At 35.5% G+C, this 18,410-nt stretch overlaps 1 protein-coding gene across 1 annotated transcript; it reads right to left on the bottom strand.

Moving 5' to 3' along the window:
- Positions 1–672: 672 nt before the first annotated feature.
- On the bottom strand, positions 673–12,620 carry LOC137405078 (uncharacterized). The gene is made up of 12 exons (XM_068091306.1): positions 12,535–12,620; positions 11,647–11,766; positions 11,164–11,248; positions 9,778–10,038; positions 8,563–8,817; positions 7,016–7,498; positions 6,348–6,692; positions 5,006–5,103; positions 3,890–4,076; positions 3,014–3,140; positions 1,940–2,010; positions 673–1,029 (listed from the first exon to the last, which is right to left on the bottom strand). Exons 3-12 carry the CDS (start codon positions 11,210–11,212, stop codon positions 848–850), a joined length of 2,058 nt encoding a protein of 685 aa, XP_067947407.1. The 5' UTR covers positions 11,213–11,248; positions 11,647–11,766; positions 12,535–12,620; the 3' UTR covers positions 673–847.
- Between the last annotated feature and the right edge of the window lie 5,790 nt (positions 12,621–18,410).

Here is an 18,410-nt window from a genome sequence, read left to right on the forward strand (position 1 = left end):
AAAACATGAACTTTAAAGCTAACATTGTTTAGGAGTTAGTTTATACCATTCACTTTGAAATTTTAGGAACTAGCAGTTTTTTGTAACATGCTTTACATAGCTGGTCATGCTAATTAACTGATAGCATTTATATAAATGTACTATCTTATTAGTTTTGATCTTTAGTTTTAAATTGGAATTAAACAGAAGATTCAAATGATACAGTTCTATTTTTCACTTATTAATGATACTTAAAGTTTGACCTGCAACAAAATTCACATTATGGTTATTTGTTAACAAATGATTCACCATGTCTTATTCTGTTGTTTTGTAGGTACAAAATATGTGGAAATGTGATTACAAGCTCTTAAAAGCTCAAAAACGAATACCTACAAATAACTATAATGTGAATTTTGTTGCAAGTCAACCTTTAATTTTATTCTTTTACTTCTTGCGTTAGGCTCATTTCTTCGCGCATATCAGTTGCTCTGTCTGAGGCATTGTAACTTATTTTTACTTCGCTATAGCAATATACATGTTTGTGTGAAGTAAACTCAGTAACTCAGTATTCTTATAGCAAGTATTTTGTTATAAAGGAGCCTATTCAAAAATTTAATTGCATAAACTCAGTCATTTAGGATCTGGGGCTACAGAAAGAGTTTTATGTAGCAGCCCAATTTATAAAAGTTCAAATAAAACTTGAACAAATAAACTTCTATTTGTAGTTAAACTGAAAAGCAAACAAGATCATAAAAATAAAAGTAAATGCTATATAACTTGATACGGTTCTGATTTGTTATATGGTGTCACTTTCAACTAAAAACAAAATATAAAAAGCTGTCAGCAACTGACACAACAAGGCAGCAAATTAAGCATACAGGTGATAGTCATCTGTTGACAAGTAGACACTGTCCTCAGGTTGCTCGGTGATAGCTGGTGGCTGAGGAAGTGTCCCAGACTTTCTATGGGAGTTCAGCGGCTTTTCATATACGTGGTTGTCAGCATTAGCAGAAACAATTTCTAAATAGCTCACTGGCTCTTGACTTTGAACTAATAAACACCACGAGTTAGTATTAATATTGACTGGTATATAACTCTGATAAAAATACAGCGTTCATGATGGAAGCTTTCTACAAGATTGTAGAAAATAGATAGCATCTGTTTTTCATGTTAAATATCATTTCATTAAATTGAGAGCAGATGCTTAATACTCTGATAGCATTAAAGGTTAATTTACATTACAAGTTTTTATTGCATTAACAGCAACAGATAGCATTATAGATTGAGGTTGTTATAATATTTTCATGCAATTTTGACAAAATACCAGGTTTTATCAACATTTTTAAGCTGTTAAAGTAAATAGACCAATTTTCAATTTTTTGCTAGCACACTCTGCAAGATGTATGGACAAACCAATTAGTTTAGTTCTATAAGTACCAACTGAACGGTAAATCAAGACGCGAACACATTTGTCATTAACTCACTCGGCATCTATGGAATTTGCTTTGACTTTGTGTTAGAATTATATGGAATGTTTGGTAATCAAAATATGCATCCTAGCAACTAGATGGGGTAATTGTATCGAAACTGCAGCCAATAGATGCGCTTTTGTCTTTCGTTTTGACCTATTGTCTAATCGTCAGCAATAAAATATTTATATTTTGCAAACAAAATGAATTTCTTATGTCACAGCTTAGAGCTTGCATCACTAGCGTTTTGATCTGCAGAACTAGTTTTTGTTTTCAAATATCGAAATCATAGGTACAAAATGTCATATTTTAATTGAATTACTATAAATAGATTTAATTCCACAATGCTGTCAGTAAGCCTTCAAAGCATGGCTAGTCATCGACCATGTCATAGCTGTTACAAGTAGAGCAGAATGTTGTGAAAAAGAGACATGACATCTACATTAGAACTGAGTTATAACGCTAGCCAAGCGATGTTTGTATCTACTTACCAATTGGCTGCTGAGACCTGTCAGATGGTGGTTCTGGTAGTTCTGGTAGTGGGTGATTCTCAGCTTTCACCCTGTAAAATAATAAAAACAAGATAAAAATATTTCAATTAGTTACTTTACAGACATACCTTTATTTGCATCTACAGTACCTTTAATTACTTTTTCTCTTACGTATTATAGCTTCCTATTTTTCATGTATATGCATTTTGTAGTGTTTTTTACTCTTTGCTACACACTAATTTTACAGAAACAGCATAGTGATTCTTTTAGGGTAGTCCTTGAATTGGAAAACCAGAGGCTTACTAAAGCTGATACCCATTAAAAACTATGACCTGACTATCATATTCATAATTGCTAGATTCCCACCACACACTATGATGCGCCTGTTCAATACTCTCATTTCTGGTTCAAGTAGCAATCAGGTGCTATTGTCAAGATTGCTATTTCATTTATCAAATGCTATAGCTACAGTAGATTGGCTATCCTGCCTTCAAGATGGATGCTCTATGAGGCACCATATACTATAGCCATTCCCCCTGTTCATTACCAGACAATCACCCGAGGCTATGGCCATATTACCAGATTGTCCTACGTGCAGCAGATGGCACCTGCATTAGCGACGTGTATTTAACCATACTGTGTACTTTAGTGAGCTTAGTGAGATAAAATTCTAATAAAATACTAATTGGAACACAAGAGAGGACACGCCCTTGCATAGTATTTTAATCTTTTGATCGATTTTGCAAGTCCTAGATAATATACTGCTAAAAATATAACACGCTTTAGTAAAATGAAAAATATAATAGATATACACAATCTATTAGACTAAACAAAGCACAGTCTTGTCTAATTTGGACTACAATAATTATTAATAAGAGCAAAGGTGATGTAACAAGGGAGAATGAATCCAAATATTACAGGAAGATTATCTCAACTACATTTGTACAGTTAGGCCCTTTGTATACAGTTCTTGCACCATGGGTGTAATCTTTGTTGAACTATTTTTATATCAGCACCATATCTAGCAGAAGTGTTAAACAGTCTGACTGGGTTACGAGTCAATCATAGTCTTACCTTGCTAGGGCTCGTCTATAGTATAAGCAGGTTGCTATAAAAGACAAGAGGAAGAGAGCAGTAAGAACTGCTATGACAGCTATCAGAATATCTGCTAGTGCCCCCCTGTCTTCTTTTTTGCTAATGGCTGAAAAGGAAGAGACGATTTAGAGTTAGATACTGTACTTACAATAACAGAAAATCAACGTAAGGAATCATTCAAACCCAGAAGCAGGCAGGCAATCAGTTTATATCTGGATTAGTTTATGAAAGTTGCACACCAGACTAGTAACCTGGAAGTCTGGTGTGCCGCGAAAGATCTAAAATAATGGAATGGGAATAATTAGAGCAGATAGTAGTATGCTTGGCTGGTATTATCTTTTTCCCACCCTCTAGCCATGGCTTCAAAATGACTTATTGCGGTTAGAGTGAGTCAACTGATTGCTCAGCCGGCTTCAGGTAGGCGACGCAACCAGAAGCTGAGCCAGCTTGCATATGGGTCAGATTGCAACCGACTCGACACCGGCTGAAGGGCGTAGCCAAACTATCCAGAGCCTTTATAGAGAGGGACATCCGCAAGATAAAAGCAGAAGCAGTTTGTGCTTTTTCTGTATAATGGTTGTGTGGTATTCAGTATTTATATACAAATACATGTATATTCTTTATAAGCTTTCACTACAAGTTATTCTCTAATATTGATTTGGCAAGTAAGGAGTCAGTTGAGTTGCTGTGCATTATTATAGAGAAGACAATTCAAGCTTTTACATAAGATACTTGCCTAAGCTATTGAAGCCTTCTGTCAAACTACCAACCTAACTGGAGTCTTGCAGTGTGATTGGGAGTTGTCATTTTTATTCTGCATCTTAAGGAAACCAATCTTCATTGTTAGAAACTTACCAGCTGCTGCAGGAAACTGTTTGCTCCAAATTAGAACTGTCTGGCCATCTATGAGCTGTAGAGAAACCAGTACTTGAACGTCTTTTGAATTGTCAATTGTAATTTCAAATGTAGATGATTTATTTATTCCTCGTAAGACTTGAGAACCGTAGGCTATGCTCACACTCTCTACGCATGCATCGTCTTTCTGCAACATAAAATAGCCATGAACTTATATTTCTACTCATTGTTACCACTGCTTTTGCCGCCTATTGTATTGAGGAACATATAAACAAAATTATCGCTGTACTTCTGTGTCAATTCTTTAATAGGTTGTTGTGACCCCAGAATCAATTTCAACGATTCTTTAGTTGTAAATTTCATAACATTCAGTAACAACCAGCCCTAAATATACTGCATCATCGGAACTAATTAAGTGTTTAAAATCATTTAGAACTGAGTAGAATACAGCAATTGTCTTCTGCCAATTTGGTGTAGATAACTCTATGGTTTCAAAATGTTTAATAGTTAACATAAGATATTTTTCAAATACCGTAACAGATATTTATGATTTGGTTTTTAATTAGATCAACAAGACAAACAGCTTTCCATAACCATACATCCATCTGTTACACTTCTTTTCACTTCAGGCTATCCGTATATTATATGCACAGTGTCTGTTTCATAGCTTTTCTGCTTTTCTATTAGCCAAACTTGTATGTAGATTTGCTTGGCTACCACTCACTAGCAAATTTTATAAAAACACCTTATTAGTCCTTTTTGTATGATTTGTGTGAAAACTGTATGACTGTGAAACAGATCGTTTATGATGAGCTAAATGGCTGAGTTAGAGAAGGTCAACTTGAAGTAAGTAGGTGTAAATAAGAACAATGATTAGTCACTGTAAGGTGAGCCTAAGATCAGTAGTAGTTGATGATAACTACTCAATATTCGGCTATAAATCTTCTAACTTAGGCAATATTCTGTAGAGACTTTATACATTGGCATTTATTAGTAAACTAAGTAAGTGTACGGTATGATATGTTATATTATGCTACTAACTCAGGAGATACATCAGCAGTACGTGTTGTCTTTTTGTACAGAAGTAATTTCGGTTTTTTCAGGTATTATACTTACAAGAGAAGGTATAGAAATACGTATATTGTTGTATGTGTCTGATTCCAGCTGGGAACTTCTTTCCACACCAACCTCTTCATTGTTGATCAACCCCCTTTCTACAAACAAGGAGGTTTTGCACACAGCGTAAATAAATAATTTTTCTAGCTAGTTCTCTCTGACATATAGGAACTGTAGTAAGCTGATTAACTTTTCTTCTAAGACGCGGTGATTAGCACAGTGTTAGGAATAACTCCTATGCAGTTATTGTAGGTGATGAAAAGAGAATCTCTAGACAGTTGCACCACAAATTCAAATTGACACAGTATTTAATAATAAAGATCTTGAGCTATATTTAACTAGCTATATTTTATTAGGATTATTGTAATAATAAGTGGTCAGTCCTTGCAAGTGCTGCTTCCAGTCACAGTTCCGATGTTTCTGTCACACAACTGTTAAAAGTAGACTTAAAACTCTTGTTAGTTCGCTAGTGCAGTAACAACTGCTCAAGCATGTCATCAGCCTTATCATCTTCCTTTAAAACTTTAATCAATTTCATTCTCAACCCTGTTGAGCTTCTTCAGCCACAGATTATCAATAAACTAAGATTATCTCTTTAATCATGATATGGATTATGCAGGGTCTGTGTAGGCCGTTTTAAAGACTTTTTATTCACGTGCCTGCATGTTTGCAATATTTTTCATTATAGTATCTTCTATCTTAGAGCCTAAAAATATAATATGCGCTTTTAACAGTCTGTGTCAATGTTAAAATATTTTACTCAAAGTTTGCATGTCATTCATTTTGTGTTTTTTGTAACATCAACTAGCTTCACTATCATCTGTTAAAAGAAACATTTTATATAGTTAACCATTAAAAACATAATTTAAACCAAAAAACTGTCGCAACAAGTTTAACTTTCTAGAATGGACTTTCTAAATAATTCCGATGTATTTCAGCAGTGAGCTGAGCGTAGTGGCAATAATATTATTAGCTTGTCAGTAGGATGAAAAAAAAGTGTTCCCAAAATAGTTTTGTTTACATAAATTGGCGCAGGTTTTTTTTTCCTTTTATAACACGACCGTAACTTCAAAAAAACAAAGAGCCAACAGCTTGCTAAATTTTACAGAGTTTTTATATATAATAATTTTACATTTTAACTTCTTATACGGGCCTAAAGTATTAGAGAAGTAGTTAGTACCACGGCAATCAACTTTATTGGTTTGTGATTTATTTAAAATCAGCTTTTGTTACCAACATTGACCTATTTAAGAGTTCAATAATGTAATTAGAGATTATACCCCTAATCTTCTAAATCTAGACTATCTTCTTATAGGTTTTTGCACAATCAGATGTTTCAAACCTGAACAGAAAGCGTTGTGGTTGTTGACGTAGTAGTACTGCTCTGAATCAGTTCTCTGTTCAATCTCTCTACCATGATAGTTCCTTATGATGTAGAGCCTTGCATAATATGGCACAGTTTCGTCAGGCAGAGTAAGCAGGGCTGACAAGCTTTCTAATGGTATTGATGCTGGTTGACAGTCCACCAGCTCAAAGAAGCTTCTGTCTAACGAGCAAGAAATCTTTACATAACCAACTCCTGTCGGATACTGCATATCCGAGTAGCTGGCTGGCTTCCAGGTGACGTTGATCTGTTTCTTTGGCGCTAAGCCATGAATAACCCTTAATTCTTCGAGCTTGAGGAAGCCTACATTAGTCATAGAAAGGGTTAACAGTTACCGGCTACACAAAGCTTTTTAAAAGTGCTTTCTGACGTAAGCAACTATCAAATTTCGATGAAAGTATCAAAATGTCTTTCCAAAATAGCTCAAAGAATATAAAAAGTACTTTAGAGACGTAAGCATATACTCAAATGTAGTAGCAGTGCGGTAAATACATTTAAGATCTTTTGTGATAAATAAATTTTCTTAAAGTAGTTGCTAGTGATTAATTATATGCGGCTTGAGTATACAATTACGTAAATTTAAATAGTGGTAATAGCATCTGTTCGCAAGTAAAAATAATATCTACCTGCTATGTATGCTCTAATGCTTACAGCCGTTCTCATCTCATCCGCCTCAACCTCTTCCACTGGAATAGACAACTGGTTTTGCTGCAAGGAATCTGGTTGAACAAAAGAAAGTGGATCCTCAGAGCTATCTAATCTGAGAGATAACAGATTTCCTTCACACTCCTCATCTTTGACGTAAACACCGAGGAAGTCGCCAGCCTGCACAACTCCCTCCGATTCGGCCTCATACTGAAACCTGAGACCACCAGTTTCAGGACTTACTGGGGATAGCTTGGTTTTTGTCACCAGGTTATAACTGCCGTCTTCCTTTCTCCACACCGAGGCAAATGTTGTGCAAGCACTAATGTTTCGACCAATAAAATACTGCCAAGCTACTACATGCCCCTCTATAGGAATTCTGTAACTTGGAAGAAAGTGGAGGTCTTTGGAGTCACTGCTTCCAACGTAATCAATAGATGTGTTGGTAGAACCAGGAGAATTGTCTGCAACGTATATAGTCATGACTTTTCGAGAGAGAGAGAGAGAGAGAGAGAGAGAGAGAGAGAGAGAGAGAGAGAACAAGCAGACTACTACACAATCATTTATATACAACAAAGATTTACAAGCTTTATATTAGGCATGCCAAACGGCATCACGAGTAGAGTTTCAATAAATTAGTTCCAAAATAATTTGATCAAAGTATGCATACCAAAGTCTTGGCAACCTTATTATTTCCCTGACTATCTAGCTAGCAACAGCTGGTTATAACGTAGCCTCTGCCATTAAAAATGTATTTAATGGTTTTTCTTTCAAAACTAATAGGTGATTTGTATGAGCTATCTCGTACCAACGCCCTATTACTAGGCTGCTTTTTACTAAAAACATTGAAGTTCTGCTAGTTAATTTGGTTTAAGCGCCCCAATCCTTTCTCACTTCTACCCTTTCTACCCTCTTCTTCCACAAACACCATGTCTTACAGGCACATTGCAATTGTGTCATGTAATATCTCGTTGATTAACTTTGTAAAGCCATTGTGCATAAAGTGATGAAACTCTATTTTTTGACCAATCACATCGATTTATTTTTTCATCAGCCATATTTTGACTTCACCGTTGTCTTTTTAAAACTCAAATGAAATGCAGCGCCTTGACAAACGTTTATCTTTATGAGCATGAGTAGATAACTATTCATTTACATCAGCCTTAATCTTTAATGAAGTTTCATACTCTAAACTTTGCAAGAAAAAGATAACGACTTGCAATGATGCTGAATACTGAGCTGTGTGTAGACTTGTGTTCACTCTTATAAACCTTTTGTTTTGTTAAACAACTTGTCTCAGTCGATAGCTCCAGATGTACATGGGCTAAGATACAATATACATGTATATACAATGAACGTCAACCCTAAACAAGAACCCCCCCCCCCTATAGGCTTACTGTTTTTGCAAAACCACTGCTCATTAGGTCATCACCTGTTGTAAGGGCTATATACTAAAACTTGTGTAACATTCCCTGTTCACAATCAGCCATTAAGCTCATTCTATAGATAATGTACAACTATAACCTACCTAGGTACCAGGTTGGTCTGTTTACATACAGGTATTCAGCATCTGCTAGGCTAGCCTCAGGATCATCCAATCTTGTTTTAGCCAGGGCGCACGTTCCTTCATATTGAGATTTAGCGACAGACTTGCAGTAATCAGTACCAAAGGGTGCTACATTTTCCATGCAATCAGCCATACAGCCTCTGAGATTAACACGGCTGGTTTGAAATGAGTCGACAGGCTTTTTTCCAATGACTATGTCCCATGGCTGCCATATTCCTGTGAATTGGAAAAAGGAATCAACTGAACTCTTAGTTACGCAGATCAGATATACACTGTTGTTGGGATGCAGTACATGTAGTTAGACCGTACAGTTCGAAAATGGAGAAAATCAAAAAAGACCGCCCTGGTGACCACTACCTCAGCCAACTTACACCTTATCATCCTTGTAATGGGAAAAGCCCTTTATATCAGAGAGGTATAAACAGTTTTATATGTTTTAAAAGAATTAAAGAGGTTAGAAAACTATCAGAGTTCAGACCATGCCACTAACTTACGAAACCTTTGATGGCACATATCAATAGCACACTTTAAGCAAGTTCTGTTTGACATACAGATTTATTCATTCTCAGTAATCGTTATATAATGATATGCCTCAGGCTTGTTTTCTATTTTTGTTGCACAGCTAATTTTACTAATTCTTTCAACCACTTCTCATTGCTATATTTCTGTAGTAGCTAATTTATCATAAATAATTATAATAATTGATCATAATATACAATCCTTTTTATGATACACTTGACATGCTTTAAGCAAGATTATCTCAACTGGTATTTTCATTGATGATAAGTTCCACCTTTCATGTTAGTCCTCTAACAAAATTTATAAAATGACAACTTAGTGTTTTTGATATCAAGCAGCACGGCTATTTATAAGCAACAGAAATTATTGTGGAATAAAATTAAATGTCCTTTTTTGTAGTTTTTCCATTGTTTGCAGTGTTGTTTCTGGTTTTAACCATAAAAGACAAATAATCTGCAACCTGGAGGTATTGTTATTAAAAGCTCCATCAATGTTTAGCAGAGCTTTAGATTCATCAATAACAAAATTTTTGCAGGGTGATTCATTGATTAGATTAATGATATGCTCAGATCATACTTATTTAGCACATACGCGAGCTTTACATGTTTTTAATGTCACTTGAGTGACCAATCACAAAAATAGTAAGCAAACACTCACCGGCACATAGAGGTCTGAGAGAGTAGCTCCAATCAGCACTCTCTATCGCTGTCCCAGTGTCAGCACCCTCTGTTAGCAGCTCACAATTGTCTGAGGCACCCGTCTGGTAATTGTACGCTATACAAATAAACCGATTGGTTTGCAGACATCGATCCCTACATGCCTGTTCACTCGAAGTAGTCTTGGTGTTAGGTTTTCCTGTCTGGACATATGGCATGAGTTTGTAACCAGTGTGGGTGGTCCAGTCGCATTGTAAGGATGCTAAAATATAACAACCGCCTTCAAGTAATTGCTAAAAATATCGAATCTTTGAAACCTCTTTTTCTAATAGAGCTTGTGCTACCCATTCTAATGTTGGATGCTGTTTAAAATGAGAAAAATATATTTTTAAGCTTTTAGTAGAAGTTCCTCAAAAGAGAGTCTTTTGAGATGAGTGGAGCTCTGTGAAACACTGTAGTTCAGGATACAGCTGCTACAGCAATTTCAGGTTTGTATTTATGAATTACATGTATTTAATGTACTAGGTCTAAACATTTGGTTATTTCTGGCTTCTTGCCAAGTCAATTTGAAACTAAAATAAGAACAAAGAGTGTTAAACTAACAGCAAGCAGCATCTCTGATCACTTCAATGCTGGCCCTGGCTGTGCATGAAGAAAGGCTAGAGTAGTTGGAATTGAGCATCGCACTATAGTAGGTCGAAGGATGAAGACAAACACAACATATAAGACAAACACAACAGGATAACACTGCAGCTTGTGTGTTAAAACTACGTCTCTACAGACCATTACAGCTGCATCATCCGCCATCGAATAAAACTAAAGGAATTTTTGTGGAAGGGTGGAGGTCACTTCCAGAATTGGTGAGTACTAAGTTAGTAATGATTTAAGTTAGCGTTGCAGCTAGTACTCCAACGTTAGTGAAGCTGAAAGGTACAGCTCAACATTGCATTATGCAATTTGTGATAAGAAGAAATACACAAAAAAAGAATTAATAAAAGTACAGTTTGTTTGTTAAACTTGATGAACCACTAAGCCAAGACAGCAGCTTGCAATAGTTAAACTACTAGACTTTGAGGTTATTATCTACAAGTAACCAAAACGATAGATAAATAATAGATAAATAAATATATGGATAAAAAAGATGCTAAAAACATTTTTAGTGCAATCGATATGACATCAATGATTTGCATTTATAAGAATAGTGCAGTTTTTACAAATAGATTTGGCATTACAATTCTAAATTTCGATGGCCTGTCAGTAGTGACTGATGGTGGTATGTTAGAGTAGCTCAAATAAGCTGAGTCATGATTGATGACTCTATTAATCATTTCATGATTCCCTCCCAATAATGAGTCAGCTACATAACAAACAGTGATTGCTTTTCAACCTGTGTATGTGACGAGGAGAAAACTGATTATAGTCTGTTGTCCAATCATTTTTGGATTAGGGAAGGTATCACTCACTCCTGATTTCTGTAAAAGGAGTAACAAGAAGTCATATTTAGTTTCAGCTTATAGAGCAATATATTCTGACTTGGCTGCGCATACCTAATAATAGTTTGATAAGTTTGTTTTGTGCGAAGTATATCAGAAGAGGACAGCTAAAGGCAGCAGAAAGAGAAGCAGAAAGAAAAGCAGAAAACCTTTTAAAATGGGAAAAATCAGGGTAAACGGTTGTCGGCAAGGTTGATATAAAATTTCTTCATGTAACAAAGAAATGGCAGGTCTGCAATTTCCAGTGGGATACTCTAAGCCAAAGACTCTTCTGGCAAAGAACTCAACACTGGTAAGATAGTTGATATCGGTAAAAAATAGAGACTATCAGTAATAATGAAAGTATTGTATTTATGATGTTACATTTAACTGTTTACGGTTATTCACTGTATGTCTTTGACTGTGGACATTCTAGCTCTTTCCAACTCATCTAAACACTCTCTGACAAATTCTCAACTAGGCAGTACCCAAAGGTTTTCTTATGTAGGTGTATGAGCCTTGAGAAAGATTTATATATGTCATTGCAAGTGAGCTTGTTACATAAAATGTAAACATTACACTCAACATTCAACAAGCCATGTATGAGTTTATACACATATCTAATAAGTATATATTAGCAGGAGACCTTCATGTCTTTGCATGTGTGTGCAATGATCACAGCCATCTTCACCAAAGTGACTTGCTATATTCATTTAAATCTTATAATCTGCTCACCTCCTGAGCATGTATTTATATGTTCATTTCTTCGATTGTCGATATTATCATCAAAGATCAGTCACCTTGGCAACAATAATCAGTTTGTTAATCTTAAAACTTGAACAACTCTTCTCTGGGTCACAGACAACAAGTACAACCAGTGATATATTATGTAAAGTCTTCAAGTTTCATCAACGTTTACACTTAATTTGTTGCATGTGTTACATGAAAAACGCCAGTAGTGTAAGAGGGAGTATTAATTTATCTCTCATTTCATCATGCTCTCTATTTATGTGTTCTCTTTCATCCATCGTCTTTGTTTTTTTACCAAGTTTTGTGCTTTTCCAAGCAAATGTATATTAAAGTTGCTGTGAAAATGTCGGTTTTAGTAAACTAAAACCATACTTTTGTAACTACTAACTACAATTGAACTGTTTTCTTAGTTTCTTTGTTCAGCGTATATAACATCGTTCAACCAAGTTATATAATATATCACTGACAACCGACCTAGAGTTAAAGTTCCAAAAGTTAATTTCCTATAAGGCACTCTCTTATAACTCACAACTTACCACTAATTCCTTGGTCTTAGCTAATCCTTCATGCACGTTATACCTTGCAGAGAACTGGTGAGAGAAGCTTCCAGCGTGTATTATGACAATTATAAAAATACCGCTGGGTTTACAGCTTTACACGGTTTCTTGAGTCGCCACTACATAAATCATCACATGGTTACTCATGCGTTTCTGTACAAGACTTTAAGGTAGCTCATCACAACATGGTGAGCTCACATACAGAGCAACTCATTGCCAGGAAGCGCAAATTGCAAAAATTTTATAGAATAATATCTTTGCAAATATTGTTTTAACTTTGTACCTAAATTGTTATTGCTGTACTTTTTGCACGAAATTTATTTTAAAAGTTTTATAGTCTGCATTGTATCTTATTACATTAAATTGCATTTTGTTTTGTTATCCACCAGCTCACTAAAAATATTTTTGTCTCAAAACTTCTGGTTTCTGAGAACCAGTTTTTAGACAGCTACCTGCAAACTATCAGACTTTAATTTTAAGAAAACCTGGGTGTCACCAGCCCGCTTACTGTTAGTACTGCAGTAGGCTGGAAGGCAGTCGATTGGTGCTGGCAATACAGTGTTTGACTATGAAGCTGAATGTCATAATTTCAAGTCCTGTTCAAAGCGGTATTTTATGAAGCAATTTAATTACCCCTATGTTATTTTTTTAGTGCATTCTGTGACAATTTTAAGCAAGGTTACGAGTTTAAAATTTCATAATTTTATGTAATCAATTACCTTTTGGTTTTGCATAATAATTCATATTAATAAATCTCACTTTGTCACTGGGTGTCTGTCTGTTAGTCCACATAACCGTATTTCCACATTTTATGATCAACGTTTTTTCGACTTTACACGCACATGCCCTATGTCTCCAACCACATAGCTAAAAAATATTTTGCTTCATAACTCTATGGAGTTTCTGAAAATCGGCCCCTTAAGCACCTACCTACAAGCTACCTTATTGACAATGACAGACATCTGCCAACATCTCCAGACTTAATCCTAGTTTCCAGTCAGTTAGTCTGCAGGTAAATATTTTAAAGGATGGCTTATAAAAACTAGATAGAGTTTTGATATTAAATATTTTAGCAACCAGGCAAAAGGATTGGAGCTATATGCGTATTAGAAATTATCTGATCCTACTTCTTCTAATATATTAGGAGTTATCTCAAGCTTACTCATGAATAGTTTTATTTAAGAAAGCTTTAAATTATTGGATAAAGTTTTCATGTGGTGAGAAGCTGTTGTAGTTGTAGCGTGAACTAACCTTAAAAGAATATCTGTATATTTTACTAATTTTCTGATATCGTTAACTGCAGGTACCATGATGCACCAGCATATGTAAGTACTTTTATGTACTACCGTTATTTGTCTATTTTTCTTATTTGTTGGGAAAATTATGGTTTTTTTTGCTGTATGGAGTACCAAAACTCTAAGTAATGATTGACCTTCAAATCTTGTTTTTATTGGTACAGGTTCGGTAACCAAATGCAGTGAATCTGCAATCTATTTCAAAACAATATGGGTGAAAAGTTTTGATGAAATGAACTGAATATGTAGACACATAGAGTTTATGCAGACAAACACACACAAGCACACACGTACACGCACACGCACACGCACACGCACATGCACACGCACACGCACACGCACATACACACACACATATATATATAAACACATATAAACACACACTAGCACACGCGCATGCACACACACACACACACACACACACACACACACACACACACATATACAGTCAAACATGGATAACTCGCCCACGGATAGCTCGAACACATGGTTAATTCAAACGGTTTCTTTGGTCCGTTCCCACGTAATGATAAATTGCTATAGATAACTCGAACTCAACACTGTTAATTCGAACTGTTTTTTTTGCCCAACGGCTACCGAAATGGTTGTTATCGCTTTAGAAAATCACTTTATTCAAAGCCATAGAGGTAAACTTCATATTTTCATAATTCATAAGCGTCATTATTACCAACATCGCAAAATATTTTTGTCAACGACTTTTCTAAAGGTTTGGTTAAATTTGATTTATGCTGCTATACGATGAATAGCACGGGCTAGCCGGGTCACGCGCGCAAGGATTTTCGCCACGCTCATACAAAACGAAAACAGCATGTTGTTTTTGTTTTGTATGTGCGTGGCGAAAATCTTTGAGTACGTGACCCGGCTAGCCCGTGATGAATAGTTTTCCGACGTTGATTCCGTGTTGAATCAACGTCGGAATGTTGAATGTTTAAAACGTCTTAAAAATTGTTGTAATTAAACGTATACGTTGTCTTAGCTAAAAAAACTATTCATCGTTTGACCTAAACACAGAATACGTGTGTACATTCAATAAGTATCCATTCAAAAAGCGTGAGTGATATACAATGTACCGTAAAACCTCGTAAAACTTTTAATTGAACTGCCTCGGAGTGTTGCTCTTAACGAATCCCATGTAAAGTAAGGTAATCTTTGCATGAAAGGTAATCTTTGCACTTCAAGAAAAATCGCCAAAATTGATCGTGGGTAAAACGCTCAAAAGAAAAAGATGTATTTTCTTTTGAGCATTTCAACAACGATCAAGTTTTGCCAATGTCAATCTAAAAAAAAACGTCCTGGCAATAACATCACCTCAAACAACAAACCAATCTCAAGTGATAGAAAAATCTCTATACTTTTTGATAAAAACGTTTTAAACTTTACATTAGAAGCATTTAATTTGAAACAAGCCATTTGTGCTTTTGATTTATATTATAGTTTGTATATGTACATGTATCTACTAATAAATAAGTAAATACATGGACTTGTGACAGTACTCTGATAACTTGAACGCTCTGATAATTCGAACACTTTTGCTCGGTCCCGTGAAGTTCGAGTTATCCATGTTTGACTGTATAAACACATATAAACACACACAAGCACTCACACGCACGCACATATATATAAACACATATAAACACACACAAGCACACACGCACACACAAGCACCCACGCGCACACGCACGCGCACACACACACGCACGCGCAGACATATATAATATAAACACATATAAACACACACACGCACGCGCACACATATATAATATAAACACATATAAACACACACACACACGCACACACACACACACACACACACACACACACGGGTGAACACACACAAGCACACACACGCACACTCACACGCACGCCCACATGCATGCACATGCACACGCACAAGCATGCACACGGGCACACACACAAGTACGCACGCGCGCACACACAAGCACCCACGCGCACGCACACGCGCACGCACACACGCACGCGCACACACACATATATAATATAAACACATATAAACACACACAAGCACACACGCACGCAGTCACATATATAAACACATATAAACACACACAAGCACGCACACACGCATGCTCACATGCTTGCACACACATATATAATAATAATAAAGTAGGCTTTACTAAAATTTATGAAAAAAATCCCAGGCATAAAATTGGGTTTCCTGATAGCCCTATAGTAAGCCAGAAGGCAGTTTATTAATGCAGGTAACAGACTGCCAGTCTACTGAGCTAAATGCCATGAGTTCGAGCCCCACTCAAAGCAATTTATATAATTATATAAATCTTAAAGTTTTTGTGTATGTGTGTAGTTTGGTATGTCCTGCTATAGCTATTAAAATCTTGGAATTAAAATCTAGCAACCACAGGTTGGTAATTCAATTGCCTAACCACGAGTCTGCAAAGGCTTTCACAATTCACAGCTCTTACTATAGAAGGTCGACACCCTTTTATTAAATGACATATTAATTGAAACTCTATCAGCTCTATGGAACACGATGCATTTTTGTGTTTTCGTGAATTTGTGTTTCCCATTTTTCCTAAGGCTCAATTGCTAAATCGCAACCAAGGTCAAATCTTTTCATGCGGCAATTGTATTATCTCAAGTGGAAATAATGTGCTGGACGCTACAACATGACTCCATAATTCGTGTAAATATTTTCTATATGTTATATCTTGCATGATGTGTTTTCTTTTTATTATACCATTATTAATTTGTCCATGTACTGTATCGCTATCATGACTCTGTTTATCGCTGTATTATAACCATGCCAACGGATATGCAATTCTGTTTATTAGTAATGTTATTACTCGGTTCCATTAGCCGGAACAGGTGAATATATCTATCTATATATACATATTTCTAAAAGTATATATCCGTATGTTGGTACGCATTCCGGTTATAGATCTTTAAATCTCGGAATAAAGATTCTGTACTGAAGAAGATTTGATCTCGGACTCTGCCGTTCACCAGTTGGAGGCCCTACCCACTAGACTACAGAAACTGAATTGCTAGCTTGCCAATATAAGTCGTTATATGAGAGCAAATACCTAACAGCTTTGCGTACGACGGCAGGTAATCGCATAACGCCTAATCGCATAATGAGAAGCTGTTGGCTCACATTATTTAACGCACTGGCTAATAGCATGCAGGCTAATAGCAAGTAACTCTCACTACTTGTCATTGTTTATAAAAACAAAACACTTTTCTCATGCCATGTACAGTAGTTTGAAAGGTAAAATGGCAAATGTTGTTATGAATTAAATACAAATCAATTTTCTGTCCAAAGATTTTTCTATTACCCGGGCAACGACGGGTAGCAAAGCTAGTTGTATATAAAGGAGCGCGCTCACTCAGTGGGGCAGAGCAGACAGCCGTACACTCCTCGGCTAGTGTAATTTCATTTTATAATAAAATTCAAAGGAACTATATATACACACATTCTCTTCTCTTCATGTAATAATCTGGATCATGTCAGTTATTTGGTTTCTTAATTTATTTGACCTGCTCAAAACATTTTTCTCATGATGTGAAGTTTAAAAGTTAGAATGGTAACTGTTGTTATGTATTAAATAGAAATAAATTTTATGTGCAAAAACTTTTAATACCCGGGCAACGCCCAGCATTTAGCTTGTCTTTTATAAACCCTTTAATTACCACCTATATTATTTTTTTCATCAGGAGTTTCAAGCAAGATCATGACAAAATCAAAGGTTTATAGACAACTGATTGCTTAAAAGTGTTTGGTGAATAGTCTCTACTACAATAAAGCCATGTTCCGTGACATTAAAATATTTCCGTGTTGCAAAGAGTTATAGGAGCAGACTGCCAGAGCTACATATTTTATCTGCAGCTCAGTTAATGTGAGAAAGCAGGCCCACCCAAAGCAAATGCTCTAAGTTGAAGACAACTCTATATACATAGAAACAATTGTGCAGTCACATACCTGAATACTAGCTACCATTAATTAGTATAATAGAAATTAAATCTAGACAAATAATATATTATGAAGTATACTTATTACATAGGTACATTATTTTTATTATTAATATTAGTAGTAGTAGTAGTAGTAGTAGTATTAGTAGTATAGTAGTAGCAGTAGTAGTAGTAGTAGTAGTAGTAGTAGTAGTATTAGTAGTATAGTAGTAGCAGTAGTAGTAGTAGTAGTAGTAGTAGTAGTAATAGTAGTAGTAGTAGTAGTAGTAGTAGTAGTAGTAGTACTAGTAGTGGTAGTAGTAGTAGTAGTAGTAGCGGTAGTAGCAGTAGTACTAGTAGTGGTAGTAGTAGTAGTAGTAGTAGTAGTAGTAGTAGTAGTAGTAATAGTAGTAGTAGTAGCAGTAGTAGGAGTAATATTAGTAGTAGCAGTATTACTAGTATTATCTATTCAACAACCAATTCATATATTGCATGTGTTATGGTAGCATTACTGATACAGCAAGAAATTTGCATTAGTTGCCTTTATCCAATTTTGTAGCCAATTAATATCTTTTTATTTTAGTATTTTATCTAGCCATGAATTTATTGTTT

The sequence above is a fragment of the Watersipora subatra genome, chromosome 1 (genome assembly GCF_963576615.1).
Source record: "Watersipora subatra chromosome 1, tzWatSuba1.1, whole genome shotgun sequence".
Classification (NCBI taxonomy): Eukaryota; Metazoa; Bryozoa; class Gymnolaemata; order Cheilostomatida; family Watersiporidae; genus Watersipora; species Watersipora subatra.

What these genes read in the sequence shown, in the direction of transcription:
- LOC137405078 (XM_068091306.1), bottom strand. Translation starts at nt 11,212, where the DNA reads ATGATTGGACAACAGACTATAATCAGTTTTCTCCTCGTCACATACACA. An exon ending in CAGACCAACCTGGTACCTAG is followed by an intron (nt 7,499 to 8,562) that starts GTAGGTTATAGT and finishes TATACGTTGCAG; the next exon opens with ACAATTCTCCTGGTTCTACC. An exon ending in CATTAGAGCATACATAGCAG is followed by an intron (nt 6,693 to 7,015) that starts GTAGATATTATT and finishes TGACTAATGTAG; the next exon opens with GCTTCCTCAAGCTCGAAGAA.